The sequence below is a fragment of the Hevea brasiliensis genome, chromosome 5, assembly GCF_030052815.1.
Source record: "Hevea brasiliensis isolate MT/VB/25A 57/8 chromosome 5, ASM3005281v1, whole genome shotgun sequence".
Taxonomy (NCBI): Eukaryota; Viridiplantae; Streptophyta; class Magnoliopsida; order Malpighiales; family Euphorbiaceae; genus Hevea; species Hevea brasiliensis.
Window position 1 is genome coordinate 12,918,375 of NC_079497.1, and position 16,551 is coordinate 12,934,925.

General features: G+C 31.8%; 2 protein-coding genes across 8 annotated transcripts; both read left to right on the forward strand.

Moving 5' to 3' along the window:
* Positions 1–223: 223 nt before the first annotated feature.
* On the forward strand, positions 224–2,983 carry LOC110656858 (protein yippee-like). Of its 6 annotated transcripts, XM_021813833.2 has the most exons (7): positions 226–381; positions 643–804; positions 1,419–1,462; positions 2,032–2,140; positions 2,255–2,310; positions 2,375–2,495; positions 2,785–2,983. In XM_021813833.2, exons 2-6 carry the CDS (start codon positions 709–711, stop codon positions 2,460–2,462), a joined length of 393 nt encoding a protein of 130 aa, XP_021669525.2. In that variant the 5' UTR covers positions 226–381; positions 643–708; the 3' UTR covers positions 2,463–2,495; positions 2,785–2,983. The 6 variants fall into 6 exon arrangements, with proteins under 6 accessions (XP_021669527.2, XP_021669525.2, XP_021669524.2 ...); XM_021813835.2 differs by lacking the exon at positions 2,785–2,983 and having other exon boundaries at positions 224–381; positions 686–804; positions 2,375–2,661; XM_021813832.2 differs by lacking the exon at positions 2,785–2,983 and having other exon boundaries at positions 2,375–2,661.
* Positions 2,984–11,849: 8,866 nt separating this feature from the next.
* Positions 11,850–16,227, forward strand: LOC110656857 (uncharacterized). 2 transcript variants are annotated; one of them, XM_021813831.2, is made up of 6 exons: positions 11,850–11,983; positions 12,097–12,338; positions 12,427–12,541; positions 14,005–14,119; positions 14,351–15,361; positions 15,607–16,227. In XM_021813831.2, exons 2-6 carry the CDS (start codon positions 12,215–12,217, stop codon positions 15,859–15,861), a joined length of 1,620 nt encoding a protein of 539 aa, XP_021669523.2. In that variant the 5' UTR covers positions 11,850–11,983; positions 12,097–12,214; the 3' UTR covers positions 15,862–16,227. The 2 variants fall into 2 exon arrangements, with proteins under 2 accessions (XP_021669523.2, XP_058003011.1); XM_058147028.1 differs by having other exon boundaries at positions 11,874–12,338.
* Positions 16,228–16,551: the final 324 nt, after the last annotated feature.

Sequence of the window (16,551 nt, forward strand, 5' to 3'; positions counted from 1 at the left end):
ACAGAAAATATGGAATACACGTTAAAAAAAAATAAAATATTGAGTATGGTATGATTTAATTGCATTTAATTACTTGCTAACATGATAATTAATTACCAAATCTCACGTTAATTAAGTAAAATTAGTGTGTAAAACAATAATAAGAGGAAAACCCAGGGACAGCAAGCCAAAAGCCCAAAGAAAACATGACAAGTGTTATTTTTTGTTTCTTGGGCTAAAACTCAAAGCCTCACGAGGGAGGAGTGGAGAGAGTCTCTTCAATTCAGAACTGTAAGCATTTTCGCTCACATGTCTCTATATATAGAGGAGGAGCATTTGCTATCGGTTTCATGAAACCATAACCATTTCATTGCTTTTTTGCGCTCTCTGTGACCGCGGCTGGTAAAGATGAATAAATAACTCCACTCTCCCTTCTCTCTTGTTTTCACTTTTTCTGCGTTAAGATATAAATGTGCATTGTGTGGGATTATTGTTATTCGATGCTTGATTTGTTCAGTTTAGGATCCATTTTTTGTCATTGTATTATTTATTATTATTATTTTTAAAATTTTGGGTTTTGTTTGATATCATCTGATATATGAAGGTCGATTTATCTTTCTTTCTTTCTTTCTTTCTTTCTTTCTTTTTTTCTGATTTTTGAAGGGAAACAAAGATTGATACTAGGCTTGGTGGTGTTTGTTGGTAGATAGATTGTTGGAAAGGGAAGAAATGGGAAGGGTATTTGTGATCAATCTTGAAGGAAGCATCTATAGCTGCAAGCACTGCCAAACCCATCTTGCTCTTGCTGATGACATCATTTCTAAGGTCTATTGCCCTGTTTTCACTTCACCATTGTAATGTGTTTATTGATCTCTCTGCCCTTTTCATATTCATTCTGCTATATTGCTATGGAAGTTTTTGGATTCTTTACGCTGATTCTCCTTGCGTTTGATGGGGAATTAGACATAATAAATGTGATTACAAATACCCAATGCTGATTAATTTTGAGTAGGAAAATCCCTTGTATGCTACATTTATTTTTGGAGAAAAGAAAATATGCAAATTAATTTACCTTTGTTCTTGTTTGCTTTTTGCGATTTGAGACTGCATTTGTTAGGTTTTTCGTGTTGCATAATCTTTCATTAAAAGATGTTTTTGTGCTTATTGTATATTAGAAGGACGCACCCAGGTTGATTATGATATAGTTGTTCTCAGTGATCATGTGAATAAACTTCTTTGTTAAGGATTCATGCTTATGTTTTAGGGCTTTGACGTAATGTAACTGTGAATAGAATCTCGCATTGGTCACTTGAAATGAAAGAATCTTTATTGTTATGTTTCATTGCCTTGAGACGCAATGATTCATACTAATCATCTTTTCATCAGGATTAATTAGCAGCACTAATTCTTTCTAATCCCTTGTTTTGTCTTTGTTCCAGTCTTTCCACTGCAGGCATGGAAAGGCTTATCTCTTTGATAAGGTGTAAGTGTTCCATGATTTTTGTCTTAATTAGTAGTTAGATTTCTTTTATTTTATTTTGTGTCATGATCACTGAATCTAAATGTTTGATTTTGGTTCAATATTAATACGACTTCCAATTGCATTAGACAAGCTTATGTGTTTATTATTAAATAGAATCTTGTGAAGTTTTCTCTGGAACTTCATTGTTCAGTTCGATATTTTTCCCCATGCCTGTGTGGGATTTGATGTAGACTATTGCTATCATTGGACATCATAGCTACCATAATTGTATTTTCCATTCCCTTATGAGTTAAAAAAAAAAAAAAAAACATTTGGTTGCTACAAATTCTATCATGAAGGAAGCAAATGGAAGATTTAGTGAATCAAAAGCTTAATTGGGTTGAGGCTGAAATATAACTTATGTTACATTCTTCAAAGAACATGGTGCTTGCTTATTTACATAAGAGCTGGACAAATTAATGTGTTGCCAATCATGTGCATTGACATTTTGCCTGCTGTTATGAATATACTTCACGTGTATTTTGTGTTTACCAATGGTGTGTCTGACATTGCTCTGTCCCAATAATAAGTGTGAATATCACAGAAGGAGAGCAAGAAGAACGAATGATGATGACTGGAATGCACACTGTTGTTGACATATTCTGTGTCCGTTGTGGTTCGATTTTGGGCTGGAAATACGTAAGATTTGGCTTTCTAAAATTTGTGAATTGTGAATTCTGGTTTCTTTTCAAGTGATTTCTGCATCAGTTATTTACTCGCAACCCTTAAGATAATCTTGTCTGTTGTTTTCAGGAGTATGCGCATGAGAAGGCCCAGAAGTACAAGGAAGGAAAATTCATCCTTGAGAGGTGAGTATCACTCTTTATTATGGTTTGCATAAAGTTATTTTTGAGACTGGAATTTATTGTTCAGCAGGTATAAGATTTTGGGTCCTGATGGAAGCAACTACATGGGTGGTCAAGAGGCTCAAGCTATAGGGAGTGATGCTGATGATGCTTGATTGGCTATTTAGCGTGGAATGATTTTACATAATGTACATTTTCTACTTCCTGTGTTAATTTCCATACTTACTGAAGTGGTTCTAAATTTGGCATCTTTGCTTAGTCTTTTTTCCTATTCCCAATCAACTTGCTAATGAAATTTCACAGAAGTAGTTTGCCATTTGCATTGGGTAAACTTTGAATTCAGTTTAGCGTTTACTTGTTCGCTATTCTATCAGAAAGGTCTGCCATTAAAAGAGTTAGATGATGGTTTGCTGAGGGATGTTGAATAATTTCATCATTGTGCTCCTATTTTAACTGGATCATTCAATTTCATGTCAGGATTCCTGAACTGGTGTACTGATATCCCAGCTAGTCATTTATTCGCTTCTCTGTTCATGGTAATATCACGTCACAATTTCAAATCTATTGTGCAGCTTGAGTTGGATGTGAGGAGAAACCCAGTTGGGATCCTATGTTAAATTTGGTGCTACCGTTAAGCACTTTTAGAAAATATGATTCCATTCTTACATGATCGCAATAATCGATCCTTAATAGTAAGTTCTATGTTCAGACATTACACATAATAGAAAAAAAAATAAAATAAAATCTAGATCGAATAGGTGAATGGTTTAACACTAGGCCTCCACCTTGGATGATTTCTTCTTCTTAATTATTATTTTCACCTTTATTGGTGCGTTGGTGGAGTTAGTAGGCAACTTGATTTCAAATTCCATGTGGAGATAAAATGAGACGGCTATAGCCGACAACCTAAAATTTCAATTTATGTAAGTTGCTATTATTTCAATTCATATGACTTCTTTTCGAATAAATTATTTATAACAAAAAATTTAATTAAATTTTCATACCATCACACGTTTAATTTTAAATAAATTTTATTTTAAATTAAAAAATTAAATTCATTTATTTTACATATAAAAATTAATAAAAAAAATTGAATGGAATCATTTGAAAATATATTTTTTTTTTACTTTTTTACTTAATTTTTTTTTATTGATAGCTATCAATGGTAATATTTAGTAGTGGTTATCCTTTTCCTCTCTTTTATGTTTTTTTTTAATTAATGTTTTATTTTGTATTTTTTTGTATAATTTTCATATTTATGTCATTTTGTAACGATAAATTTTGATATGAACTTACTGGTAAATTTTTATTTTTTTCTCCTCCTTTATGAGTGTTTTCTCTTTTTGTGAGGAATTTTTCTGAAAGCAAGTTTTGTTTTCATTTTATAAAGCAATTAAATATGGTGTTTTATTTTTTTGAATAGAAGTAATGTATATCTTTCCCTTAGTGGGAGATTAATTTTAATGGTTGATAAATTTAGGGTTGTAAAAAAATTAAACTGTTCACAAACTACTCGAGATTCGACTTGATAAAAGTTTGATTTGGTTCGACTTATTTAGAAAATGAGCTGAGTTTGAATTTGATATTTTAGCTTATTTAATAGATGAACCAAGTGTAAGTTTAATAGCATTAAAGGCTCCCAAGCAAGCTCAATAAATAAGCTTGTGAATAAGCTCGTTATATTAAATAAGCTTGTGAAATGATCATTTATAAAAATATTTATATTAATTATTATAATTTCATTAAATTATAAAATATTTACTATTTTATTTAGAAATATTTTAAAAATAATATATTATTTAAAATTATAATATAATTAACATAAAAAATGTATTTATTAAATATAGTTATTTGTAATATAAATTTATTTTTTTATGAAATTTAAATTATTTTTTATATGATAGCTAATTAAAATTACGTAATTTGAACTTCATAACTATAAATCTAAAACTTACTCTGTAAATGAGTCGAACTACTTGAGACTCAGTTTGACAAAAAAAATTCGATTTGGCTCGGCTCATTTCAAGCTTGTTTTCTAAGTGATTTATACTCGTGTCACGACCCAACCTATGGGCCGGACCGGCACTAGGACCTGGGCCAGCCTAAAGCCCCCGAGGCCCGTAGTAAGCCTAACTGTTCATTAACCCAACTCTATGGCCCATTTGGGCTCAATTTCAAGAAAACAAACGGACAGAGTCCGGCCATAAAATGGACTTACCAACGGGGAGTTTTCGACTCACCCGACCTGTAAACACAATATATAGTCAATTGGGGAGCTCAGCTCACCCTCCACATACTCATCAACATAATAATAAATGGGAGCTCAGCTCCCTCATCCAATCCATCAAACATGCATAGCATATTAAGTTTACAGGTCCCAAAATAATAATTTAGTTTACAGACCCAAATCAAATAACATTTCTAACACATGCGGAAATTCTAAGATTTAACAAGTTTATACAAACAGTAATAATTGACCTGCGAGGGAGAAAAGCAGGTTAACCAAAATAAAATCCTCCTGTAGCCTGAAAAAATATTGAACAGGAGTGAGCGTTCGACTCAGAGAGTAAAATATCAATTTTAACCATAATCTCTATAACTATCTAAATCTAATGCACCCTGTAGAGTGAAATGCAACATCCACATCATTTTCACATCATAACATCAAAAAGGTAATTTGGAGCACTCACGCACCCTGTAACATCAATCATAATATATGGGAGCTGATCCCCTATACAGCTCTCTTAAATCCAACACGGTGTCGTGAAGAACTCAGCTCGGACTTCCACTTAAATACCAAATCGGGGTCCCAGCGAAGAACTCAAGCCGTGTCTACCCCGAAGGACCGGGTCCCAGCGAAGAACTCAAGCCGTGTCTACCCGTCCTATCCATAGTCCACACCACATCACACGCACGCCAACGCACGCACACTGCTCCAAATTACCACAACAACATACATGGCACTTTAACATTTATCAATGCATCATAAATCGTGCCTAGAGTTTAACTACATAAATATATGCATATAAGTGATGCATGGGCATGCTGAACATATAATAATATCGAAATTACAATTAAAATTAATATTTTACTCACAGACTTGTGGTGGTCACCGAGGTAGTGGGCGGAGGAAGAAGGCTGTCCCGGCTCACCTGATAATTTTATTACAATCATTTAATAAATTTGACTCAATACAAACAAAGAAAAAGACCAATACGTCCTAAGTCGTGCCGAAAATCCGGCAGAGTCTCCCCTATACCTAGGACCTACCCAACCTGAAAAAGGGCTAAAAACGCACTTCTATATTCACAATCCATATATCAACAGTTCAATCATATCAAATCAGTCCTCCATCAGAATACGATAAATATCAATTTATTCCTTATTATTTATCATTTTTTCAAAAACTGCCGACACACGCTCTAAATATTATAAACCTTTGCCTCGGTCCTTAGCAATATTACTAAGCTATTGCAAAAAGAATCGTAATTTTCTAAGCTACCACGAATATTTTATGGATTTTTAATCCTATTTAAGCACTAGAAAATTACGAAAAAGCAAGGTTCGGGTTTACCTTTGCCGATTCCGACTTCGGAAACGCGCTCGGGACGTCTGACAATGGGGGGCTAGCCAAAACCTCGGTCCAATTCGGAGACTTTTTCGATAACAGTGCATTCGGAATTTCTGCACCGGTCAATCGCCGAATTTCCGCGAATCGAGGATACATACACGAAGCCCATAACACGGGGGTTAGTACATAAATTTTTCAGAATTTTCTAAGCTCATTTAATGCTCGAAAATACACTGTGAAGTTTCGTGGGACCCACCGAAAAACGGTGTCGGAAAAATTCAAAATTTATGTCGTTGCGAAGCTCTCGACGAGTGGAGCGTGCTGGTAGCCTCGGTTTCCTCGTGGGATTCACGATTTTCGAGAAATCTAGCCCAAAAATCTAAATGGGCTAAAATCTTCTCGAGCAAAAATCGGACAATCCGCTCGATGGATTTCGGCGTTCTTGGTGTCTATGGAAAGCTCTCGCCGAGTAGATGATTTTGGACACAAGACCGGTCACCATTGTGTGCCGGATCGGATTTGGCCGAGGAAGTCGGCGCGCCAGAGGGGGCGTAGGCGAGGCGTTTCGGCCATGGCGGCGGCGGCCGCCGGCTTGGTTGGGTGGCGCACGGTCATTGGCCGGTCGAGTGGCCGGCCGGGGTGGAGAGGAGAGAGAAACGAGAGAGAGAAGGGAGAGAGACGACGCGCGCGGGGAAAGAAAAAGGGAAGAAGGAAAAGGCCGATCCGATTCGACCGGTCCGATCCGGTCCGGTTCGATTCGGCTGGTTCGATTCGGGATACAAAATTTTGAATTTTTACTCTGCCTCGTGACCGAAAACGAGGTCCAAAAATTCCGAAAAAATTTCAGAAAACTCAGAAAAATACGTAGACTCCAAATATATTTTTAGTTTTGCCACGTGGTCTTTAAATTAATTTTTAAAAATAATTAAAGTTTATATTTTCGGAAAATCGAACCCGATTTTTAAAATCCGAAAAATCTCAAAAATTCCTAAAATTTAAATAAAATTAAAATATCAAAAATACTCATAAATAATAAAATTTTGGGGTGTTACAACTCGAGTTTATAGATATTTAGCTCAAGTTTGAAAATGAGTTGAGCTTGAGTTCAAAAAAATTTTGACAAAGAAAGTTTGAACTCTTTAAAACTCAATTAACTTGGTTCATTTATACACCTAAACAAAGCGAACATGTAAAAAGATTATGGAGTGAATTAGTGCTAGATTATTTTCAAATAGACACCTTCCCATTAATTGATCAATTCAAATGCTTTATCAATACAATTGATCTTTTCAAATTTATTTACATAAAATAATAATAAGAGATTTATATATATCTATTTAATGAATTTTTTTAAACAAAATATTTCAGAATGAAATATTTAAATTTTATATGTGAGTTTATTCATAATTTACAAATCATGTTGATTGAAAAGTCAATTATTATTGTCTAACCTAATTTAATCCAATGGCTAAAAAAAGTCAATTATTACTATTCTAGTGTGAATTGTTTTAACTTTTTTAATGTGAAAAAAAAAACATATTAAATCATAAAATTTAAAATAAAAATGCTTTATTTCAAATTCTACTACAAAAGAAAAAGAGAATTTATTATGCATGCATGAAATGTGGGGACCGCTCAAAAATTATCTTGGAAAAAAAAAACCACAAAATTTTTGTATCATAGAAAACACGTTTTATTCATTGATAGGACCAAATTTTGTTGGAATTAGCCTTTTTTACACTGTTGGGAAAAACTGCCTGGATCGATTTCAGAATCAGACTTATTAATCGGTATAGTTTTTAATGTGTGAAATAATTTAATAATTTGTTGATATTACAACCGTTAAAATAATTCAAATTAAGTAATTATAAGGTACTCAAAGAGAAAGTTACTCACTTAAGCGTACTCATGATGCTCGAATCACTTTATAAATATAAGGATCATGAGATATTCATCGTATGATAGCAAAAGTATGATAGCAAAAGAGCTAATCCTACTAAGCCATAAGGAAAAAAAAATCATCAAATTAAAAATAAATATAAGCTTATATTAAAATGAATTAAATATAATTTATTAAGTATTCTTTTTAAATTTAATAAGATTATAAGAATAAGATAAAAAAAAGTAATATTCCATGATGGGGACTCAAAATGAATGGGGTTAGGGGCGATTCGAACTGAACCGAATTAAATTATGAAAATTGAATTACATATTTTAAAAATCGAACAAAATCGAAATGGATTAAAAATCGAATCGAATCGAATCGTTCTATTTTGGTTGGATTCGGTTAAAACTGATTGATTTTGATTTTTGATTGATTTTTTTATTTAGACTTGATTTTTAAGTTATTTGGTTTAATTTTGATTTTTGTTTGAACCTAATAACTATTAATCAATGAAATTAAAATATATATATATAATTAAATATAATTCATAAATTCCATATAAAAATAAATCAATTAAAAAATCAATTCGGTTTGATTTGATTTGATTTGAATACATAAAATTACTATTCAGTTTGATTCGATTTAATCGATTTTTTTTTCTTTAAAATCGAAACGAACTGAAATAATAAAATTTTTATAATATAAAATCAAATCGAATCGATTAAATTTTAAAATCAAATCAATTGAACCTAATTAATTCAATTCAATTTAATTTTTCAATTTGAATTGAGATCTGCTCACCCTTATTTTGGGGTGGTGTTAGAACATTGAGCGTTCTACAATCCAAGAAAACCTATGCAATTTGAGTGAGTCCCCATTTCATGAGAGACACGATTACAAAATTGCAACACGGATGTCAGCATTGCCCTTTGATTACGGCTTTGATGCTTAAACTATGGAGGGTCCTACTATTCCTCCTGATGTGGGTGTGGTTTTTGTCAGTCAATCATCATCCATGTTGGTCCCATTTTAAATGTATCAAAATGGCCAATTAGGTGTTAGCTTGATGGTTAAGATTGAAGATATGAGACGGTAACATCCTAAAATCGAATATGAAGACGTTTTTGAAATGGGATTGGAAAATTCATTCAATTAATTTTAGTATCATTTTATGAAATATAAAACTAAAAATAAAAAAAAAATTAAATTATAGAATTAAATTGATGATTCGGTCCTCTTACATTTTAATAATGTTGTGCAAAAAATTGCTTCCTCCGAATATTAAAAAAATTAAATAAATAAAGTTGAGTAAGTTTTAAAATATTTGATATCATTGATGCGATGGAGGGTTTTTTTTTTTAGTTAAAATGTTCAATTTCACTTCTATTGAAGAAATTTAATTTAATTTATTTTTATTTTTTTAAATTATTTTTTTAACTTTAATTTAAATTTAATTTGGCTAAAAACCAATACGAGACTAAATTTTTTTCTTTTAATTTAAATAAAAAATAAAAAATTTAATATTTAATTTTTTGAGTAAATTTATTGATTTTTAATTAAATAAAAAAATCAATAACCTCAAATTTATTAATTTTCTTAATTTTTTAGTTAAATTAAATTGAAATTGAAATTTTTATACTAACTTTGACCAAAAAAAATTGAAAATTTGTAAAATTAAAGGTAAAATTAAGTTTTAAACAAAAAATTTGAGTGGTCTTTCCAAATTTATCTCAGTCCAATTGTTCCTTATTTGTTTTCCCTTTTCATTTAAGAAATAAAAATCTAAAATTTGTTTAATTTAAGGGTAAATTATAATTAAATCTATAATTTAATCCATGTACTTTTTAAATTAAGTAATTTAATCTCTAATATTTTAATAAACCTATAATTTACTTTTTGTTATTAAAAATTTAATTAAATTACCATTAATTATAGTAAAAATGACAACAAATATATTTGACTTTATTTTTAATATGAAAATAATTTAATCTATGAAGTTTTATTTTATTAATAATTTAGCCACTAAAATTTTATTTTATCAATAATTTAGTCCTTATATTTTTAAAAAACATTTTTCATTGAATAAAAAATTTTAAATTTAAGTTATAATTATTAAAAATATAAATTAATTACTTTAAGATTCTTAAAAGTTTTAATTAATTATAAAATTATTCATATATTTTATAAAGTGATCCTTAATGTTATAACTATTTATAAATAAGCCTGTATAATTTTACAAAATTTTATTTATGTCAATATTTTTTTAATAATATATATATATATATATATATATATATATATATATATATATCAATTTATAATATTTTTATATATTGTATTATTTTTTATAAATAAAAAAAGAAAATAAAATATAAATTTGAATGCAAATTATTAATAAAATAAAATTTTAGAAATTAAATTGTTTTCAAATTGAAAATAAAGCTAGAGATATTTTGATCATTTTTATTAAATTTAACTGATAATTAAAGGTGATTTTAATAACATAGACTAACTTGTAAATGTATTAAAATATCAATGACTAAATTATTTGATTTTAAAATTATAGAAACTAAGTTGTAGGTTTAATAAAATTTTAGAAACTAAATTATTTATAAAATAAAACTTCTGAGACTAAATTATTTTTATGTTGAAAATAGAATTAAAGACATTTGAGTCATTTTTGTTATAATCAATGATAACTTAATTTAAATTTTAACTGTAGAAAATTTATTAAAATATAAAATATTAAATTATTTAATTTTAAATCTATTGGGATTAAATTATATATTTAAATAAATTTTAAAAATTAAATTATAATTTATTCATAATTTAATTTAAAAAAAATTAAACCTAATAAACAAATTCAATAAAACAAATGTCCACTGCTTGTACAGTTCAACATAAGAGATTTTGAAATTTGAAAGCAACAGGAAATCTCAAGAAATAGCAAAACTCATGTTTTCCTGTATTGAATTTCGTTAATGACTGGTAGGTGAAGAGGAAGAAAAGGAAGTTATTATTTATTTATTTATTTTTATTTTAATGAGATTAGTTATTAATTTTTATTTTAAAAAATACTAATTAATTTTTGTATTTTTATTTTATTTATTTTTAATATTTTTATTATTTTAAGAATTAATTTAAATTTTATTTAACTATTATAATTGAAAAAACATAATTAAATAATCTATTTATGTTTTTAAATCTTAACAATTTAATTTTCATAACAATAATATTTCTCTCATTTAATACATTGACAAAAAAAAATACTTGTTTTAAATTTAAAAAATAACGAAATAAAAAATATATAAATTAATTCATATATATTTTTTAAAATTAAAAAATTAATTTTACTAAAATAAAAAATTAAATAATAATTAAAAAGTATTACAGAAGATAATAGTGTTATACAGTAAATTTTTTTAATTAGGAAAAATCATTATTTTCAAGTATTTTAATTTTTGAATTTTGTGTAAATAAGTCTTTTTTACTTTTTAATTATGCACTGTTAAATTTATAAAAATTTTTATTTAAAAAAAATATATTTTTTTTCATTTTCCTTTTTCACAAATATCTAAGACAACCAAAGGGTAATTATTAACCAATAAGCTTGTGCCACTATCATTGCACTGACTGAGAACCGCAAATGAGCCAAAAAGCAGAAAGAGGGTCCACAAAAGAAGAACCAGACACCGAATTTAAACCACACGATTCACGAGGCCCACTTCCCAGGCGATTCAAACTATAGTCTTGATTTTCCAACTCACAATAATGACCGTCAGATGAAGGCTGACACATATCGAGATATCCAACAGCCGACGTTCAAATCTCACAATCTTTTTTCATCCCTCATTTTTGAATCCTCTCGCACTGAATAATTACCTACTCTCCGCGGCGTTTTTTTTATTTTTTAGCTAGTCAAGGCTGCAGCTCCCCTGCACGTGCTCACGGGCATGAAGCCATGAATGTTTTCCCCCCAAATACAATTTCACTCTATATGCGCCGCTTTCAATACTTATTTACAAAAAAACCACTGGGCATGCTCGTAAATATGCTCTCTTTCATGGGCATTTATGCAGTCGTTTGAAAAATCCTGCATTCCATTGCTCTCTCTCTCTGACTTTGAATTTCTTAATCTTCCATTTCTCGTCTCCTTCTCGTTTCCTCCATAGCCGTATCTGTCAAGAAATGGCATTTCTCTGACACCGAAAAGACGTCGAGTTAAGTTTCTTACAGTGACTCATTCGTCTTCTTCTTCTTCTTCTTCTTGTTCTTCTTTTTTAAATTTCAGATCTATAGCTCTGTATCTGCGAAATTATTGTGTTTGATGAAGAATGAGAAATCAGTTCTATAGCTGATGGTGATCGGTGATCAGCTCAAGAGTAGAGTGGAGCCTGCAAAATATATATGAACTGTAAAAGTTGATCAGGCAACAGGCAACAAGCTTCGAGATGGTGATGAAAGAGAAAGATGAAGAGCTCGCGCTTTTTCTTGAGATGCGGAGAAGGGAGAAGGAGAAGGAGAGAAATAACCTCCTTCTAAACAACTCCTCTGATGGGCATAATGCCTCTTTTGGTCTGGGAACGTTGTCGTTTTTTAATCTGAAGGAGATTGTGTTTTCCTTGCTTATTTTATTTTATTTTTTCTGTGTTGTCTTGCGCAGGAACCAATAATCCTAGGGGTTCACCCATATCGAAAGTAATTTCCTCTGTGCCACCCCGAAAGACTGCTGCTGATAAATTTTTGGATTCAGAGAACGACAAATCTGATTATGATTGGTAATGCTATAAATTATAATAATGGCTCTCTTTTTGCCCTTTCGGCTTCTGTGATTCTTGGTTAATTTCCTTGTTGATTTTTATACTATTTTTTTGTGGCCATTCTTGCTATTAGACCTGAAGCCTCAATGTTTGTGTGTACGTCCTAGTTAAATAGGTCTTCAGTGGTTTAAATTTAAGGTTGTGTTTGATTAATGGAATTAAACAAAAATTATAATTATGGTTGTTAGTTTCACTGAATTTAACACACTATAAAATCTAATGTTTTGAAAAATGCAATATTTGCTAATTGAAGAGTTACTGAAATTTTTGGAGGCTGGTTGAATTGCCATATAAATTACTCAGCATTTGTGTAAGCTGCGAGTCAATATTTGTTAGCATTGGGGATCTTGACTTAATGCTTCAAAGCCCTTTTGGTTGGTTATTATTGTTTTGAAGAAACAATTTCTGGATCATGCCAGCAAGTAGCACTAATTTGCTTCATGCTGAAGAAAATTTTATTGTAGTTTGTAGTTGCCATCTTCTAAGTGCTAACAGCATCTGATTTACCATACTTAAAAAGTTTATTAGTTCTTAACTTGCTGCATTTCTGGTAGAGCAAAATAATTTGAAAGAAAGCAGTAAGACTCATGAACTAAGATATCATGAATGTTGGTGAAACATTGGCTGAAATTTTGAGTATCAGCCTACTTTGCCCTTTTTTTTTAACTAACTCAAACCAAGAACTGTCAGGTTCAATTAGCCATAAAAGGGTATGTTTTATCTGCACATGAAGGTTACATAAACGACCGAGTGACATGAAAATCAATGTATCAGAGTAACTTTAATGTATGGACATCAAAATAAAAGTCTTCCACAACTTATAGACTTGAACTGTTGTACTATTTTGTTATGTTGAAAACTATTGTAGAACTTAAAATTACATTTATCATATATAAGTTAAATTTCTAGGATAATGTTGGTACATTTTCGATGTTGATCATTTACACTACTGAAACTAATGGCACATACTTTAAATATTTTTGTTTCTCTTTTAGGCATAAATCTTCCCTTTTTTTTACACACGCTTTGCAATGACCAGGAGTTCAAATTTTCATGCATTGCTAATTTTTTTCTTTTCTTTTAGGCTCTTAATAGATTATTATATTTTCTTTCCATAAAAATATCTTTCAAAATTTCCATGATTTTAAACTCTCAAGATATTAAACTGCTTGGTTAGCATTCACTTTGTCCGTTGAAAATATTTTATTTCCTTTCTTTGCAATCTTGTGGCAATCCAAATCATGCTTTAGTTAAATAGAGAGTAGATCTGGTTTGCTGTCACAGATTACCAACATTCATACAAGGAAGTGCATTTGACACTCTTTGGGTTGCTGTATGCCAAATTGGTAGTAATTGTAGCAATCTGGTCTAGTAGAGAGTATCTTTTGGTAGAGTATTAATAAGATATCTCCTGCATTCAGGCTTCTTACACCACCTGAGACCCCACTTTTTCCTTCCTTGGAGATGGAATCGCAGAAAACTCTAATGAATCAAAATGGGATGTCAAATGCTCGTCCCACTGCTCTGACGGCAAGGGTAAGAAATTTGTAATTTTAGTTTCAAATGATTTCAAGCCTCAGTCAATTGGTGTGATCAACTTCTGCGAGAGCATCATCAATGCATTTATTAACCTATCAAAATATGATTCCCTCTATTTCTTTGATTTATGTTACATCACACTATGCGGCATTTTCTTATCTCATTATTTAGGATTGTCTGGTATGCTTATTATATTAACTGCAAATTCATATGTTCTTGGTCTTGCAGCTGACAAATATCCAGGAAGAACCTGCTTCAAAGACTAATGTGGCATCAAAGCGTACAACTTTGCATTCTGGATTAAACTCATCAAATACCAGTAACAGAAGGCCTTCTTCATCTGGGGGACCAGCAGCTGCTACTAGACCTGCTACACCAACCAGGCGGCCCACTTTACCTACAACTGCTAAGCCTTCAAGAGCTTCCACTCCTACTTCACGGGCCACCTTGCCTTCCACTAAGTCTTCTGGTCCTCCAGTGAGATCCTCAACTCCTATTAGAACCTCTACTCGCTCTTCAACACCAACCGCCAGACCCTCGAGATCCTCAACTCCTACTAGAACCTCTACTCGCTCTTCAACACCAACTGCCAGACCCTTGGCACCAGCTTCCAAGTCAAAATCAAGATCAGCAACTCCAACTCGCCAAATGTCAACTCCTTCAAGTGCAGCTACTGTGGCTGCTCCTCCCAGTAAGTGTTCTTCTTCAGTATCAAAGTCTATTCCCACAACATTGAAAAATCCAGTGCCATCACGTGGCAGTTCTCCTACTGTAAAGTCTAGGCCTTGGAAACCTGATGAGATGCCTGGTTTCTCTCATGATGCTCCACCAAATTTAAGAACATCATTGCCAGAAAGGCCAGCTTCAGCCTCAAGGGGTAGGCCTAGTGGTGCAAGTGGTCGATCATTTTCTATTGAGGCTGGCTCTAAGGGAAGACCAAGACAACAGTCATGCTCTCCTGCTAGAGGAAGCACTGCAAATGGTGGTGCATATGGTAGTAGGATCTCCATTCCCACTAAGAGCAAAGCACAAAACAATGATGGTGATGATGTGAACCCAGTACTCATGGGAACAAAAATGGTTGAAAGAGTAGTAAATATGAGGAAGCTGGCACCACCAAAGCAAGATGAACATCACTCTACCCATAATAATTCAGGCGGGAAGTCATCTTCCCTTGATAGCACTGGCTTTGGTAGATCGCTTTCAAAGAAATCTCTGGACATGGCTTTGAGGCACATGGTATGCATCTCTTTTCTTATTGCACCATGTATCATGTTAAACAATTACCAAACTGGGACCATTTGTATGTTTACCAGTTAACAAGCATAATTGCTTTGGATTTGAGCCCTCTTTCTTTGATGACATGTCTGCCATAATTTTTTGTTGGAAATTTATATTTTTTGGTCTCTATGTGTATGGTCAATAATTGAGTTATATTTTTGTTCATATGTAGCTATACCAATTCAAGTTTTTCTCTTGAGCAGGATATAAGGCGAAGCATTGCAGGTAATCTACGCCCACTCACTAGCATTCCTGCTTCCTCTGTGTACAGTGTGAGGTCAGGAGGGTCTACAAAAAGCAAGACTAGTGTTCTGGATTCTCCTCTTGCCACAAGCAGTAATGCCTCTGAGCCAAGCGTCAACAATCACTCCCCATTTGCTGATGGAATAGAAATGGAAGACAATGACTTTGGAAGTGAAAAAGGAAATTCTTCTCCTTCGAGTCAACTTGGTAAGTGATGTATGGGACCACTAATTCAAGGTTAACTTTGATTCTGCATACTTAAAATTGCTTCCACCTCTTGTACCTATGCTTGGAACCTCGTTCAGCTTGGTATTGAGGAGGCACTTAAGACCTGAAGGAACTAAAAGCAGGCAGGCAGTTTTTTCTTAAAATCTGTTCGAGAGAATGTAGGTGCATGTATATTACCAACATCCTTCAATATATTAATGGAAGAATCTGTTTGATGGAACAGTTTTGTAGGTCATTGTGCGAACTGTTCTGTATTATCAAACTTTTGTACCACTTCAAGCTGTTCTGAAGAGCTCCTTCAGCTTATACATTTGTCTGAAAATTTATTACTGAAATAGAGTTTTACTTCTTAATTTGTACAAGTTTAAAATTGATCCAAACATATATCAAATGATACTAAGAACTGTTAGTAAGAAATGGAAGACTGAAAGCTTTCCAGAAGTCAAAAGATCGTTGCACGAGTGATTAGAGAAGTTTAAGCAGAGGTTCATGCAGTGGTTGAGAATTGGATAGAGCAATTGAGGAGAGCAAATGGTGTGTGGAGTTGGGAGAGACTACTAAACATAGTTTTTCTGCCATGATAAACTCTTAACATAGTTTTTCTGTCATGATAAACTCTGGGTAAGGCTGCAGAATGGAGCGCGTTGAATTTTTGCTCTCCAATGGTTGAACCACCC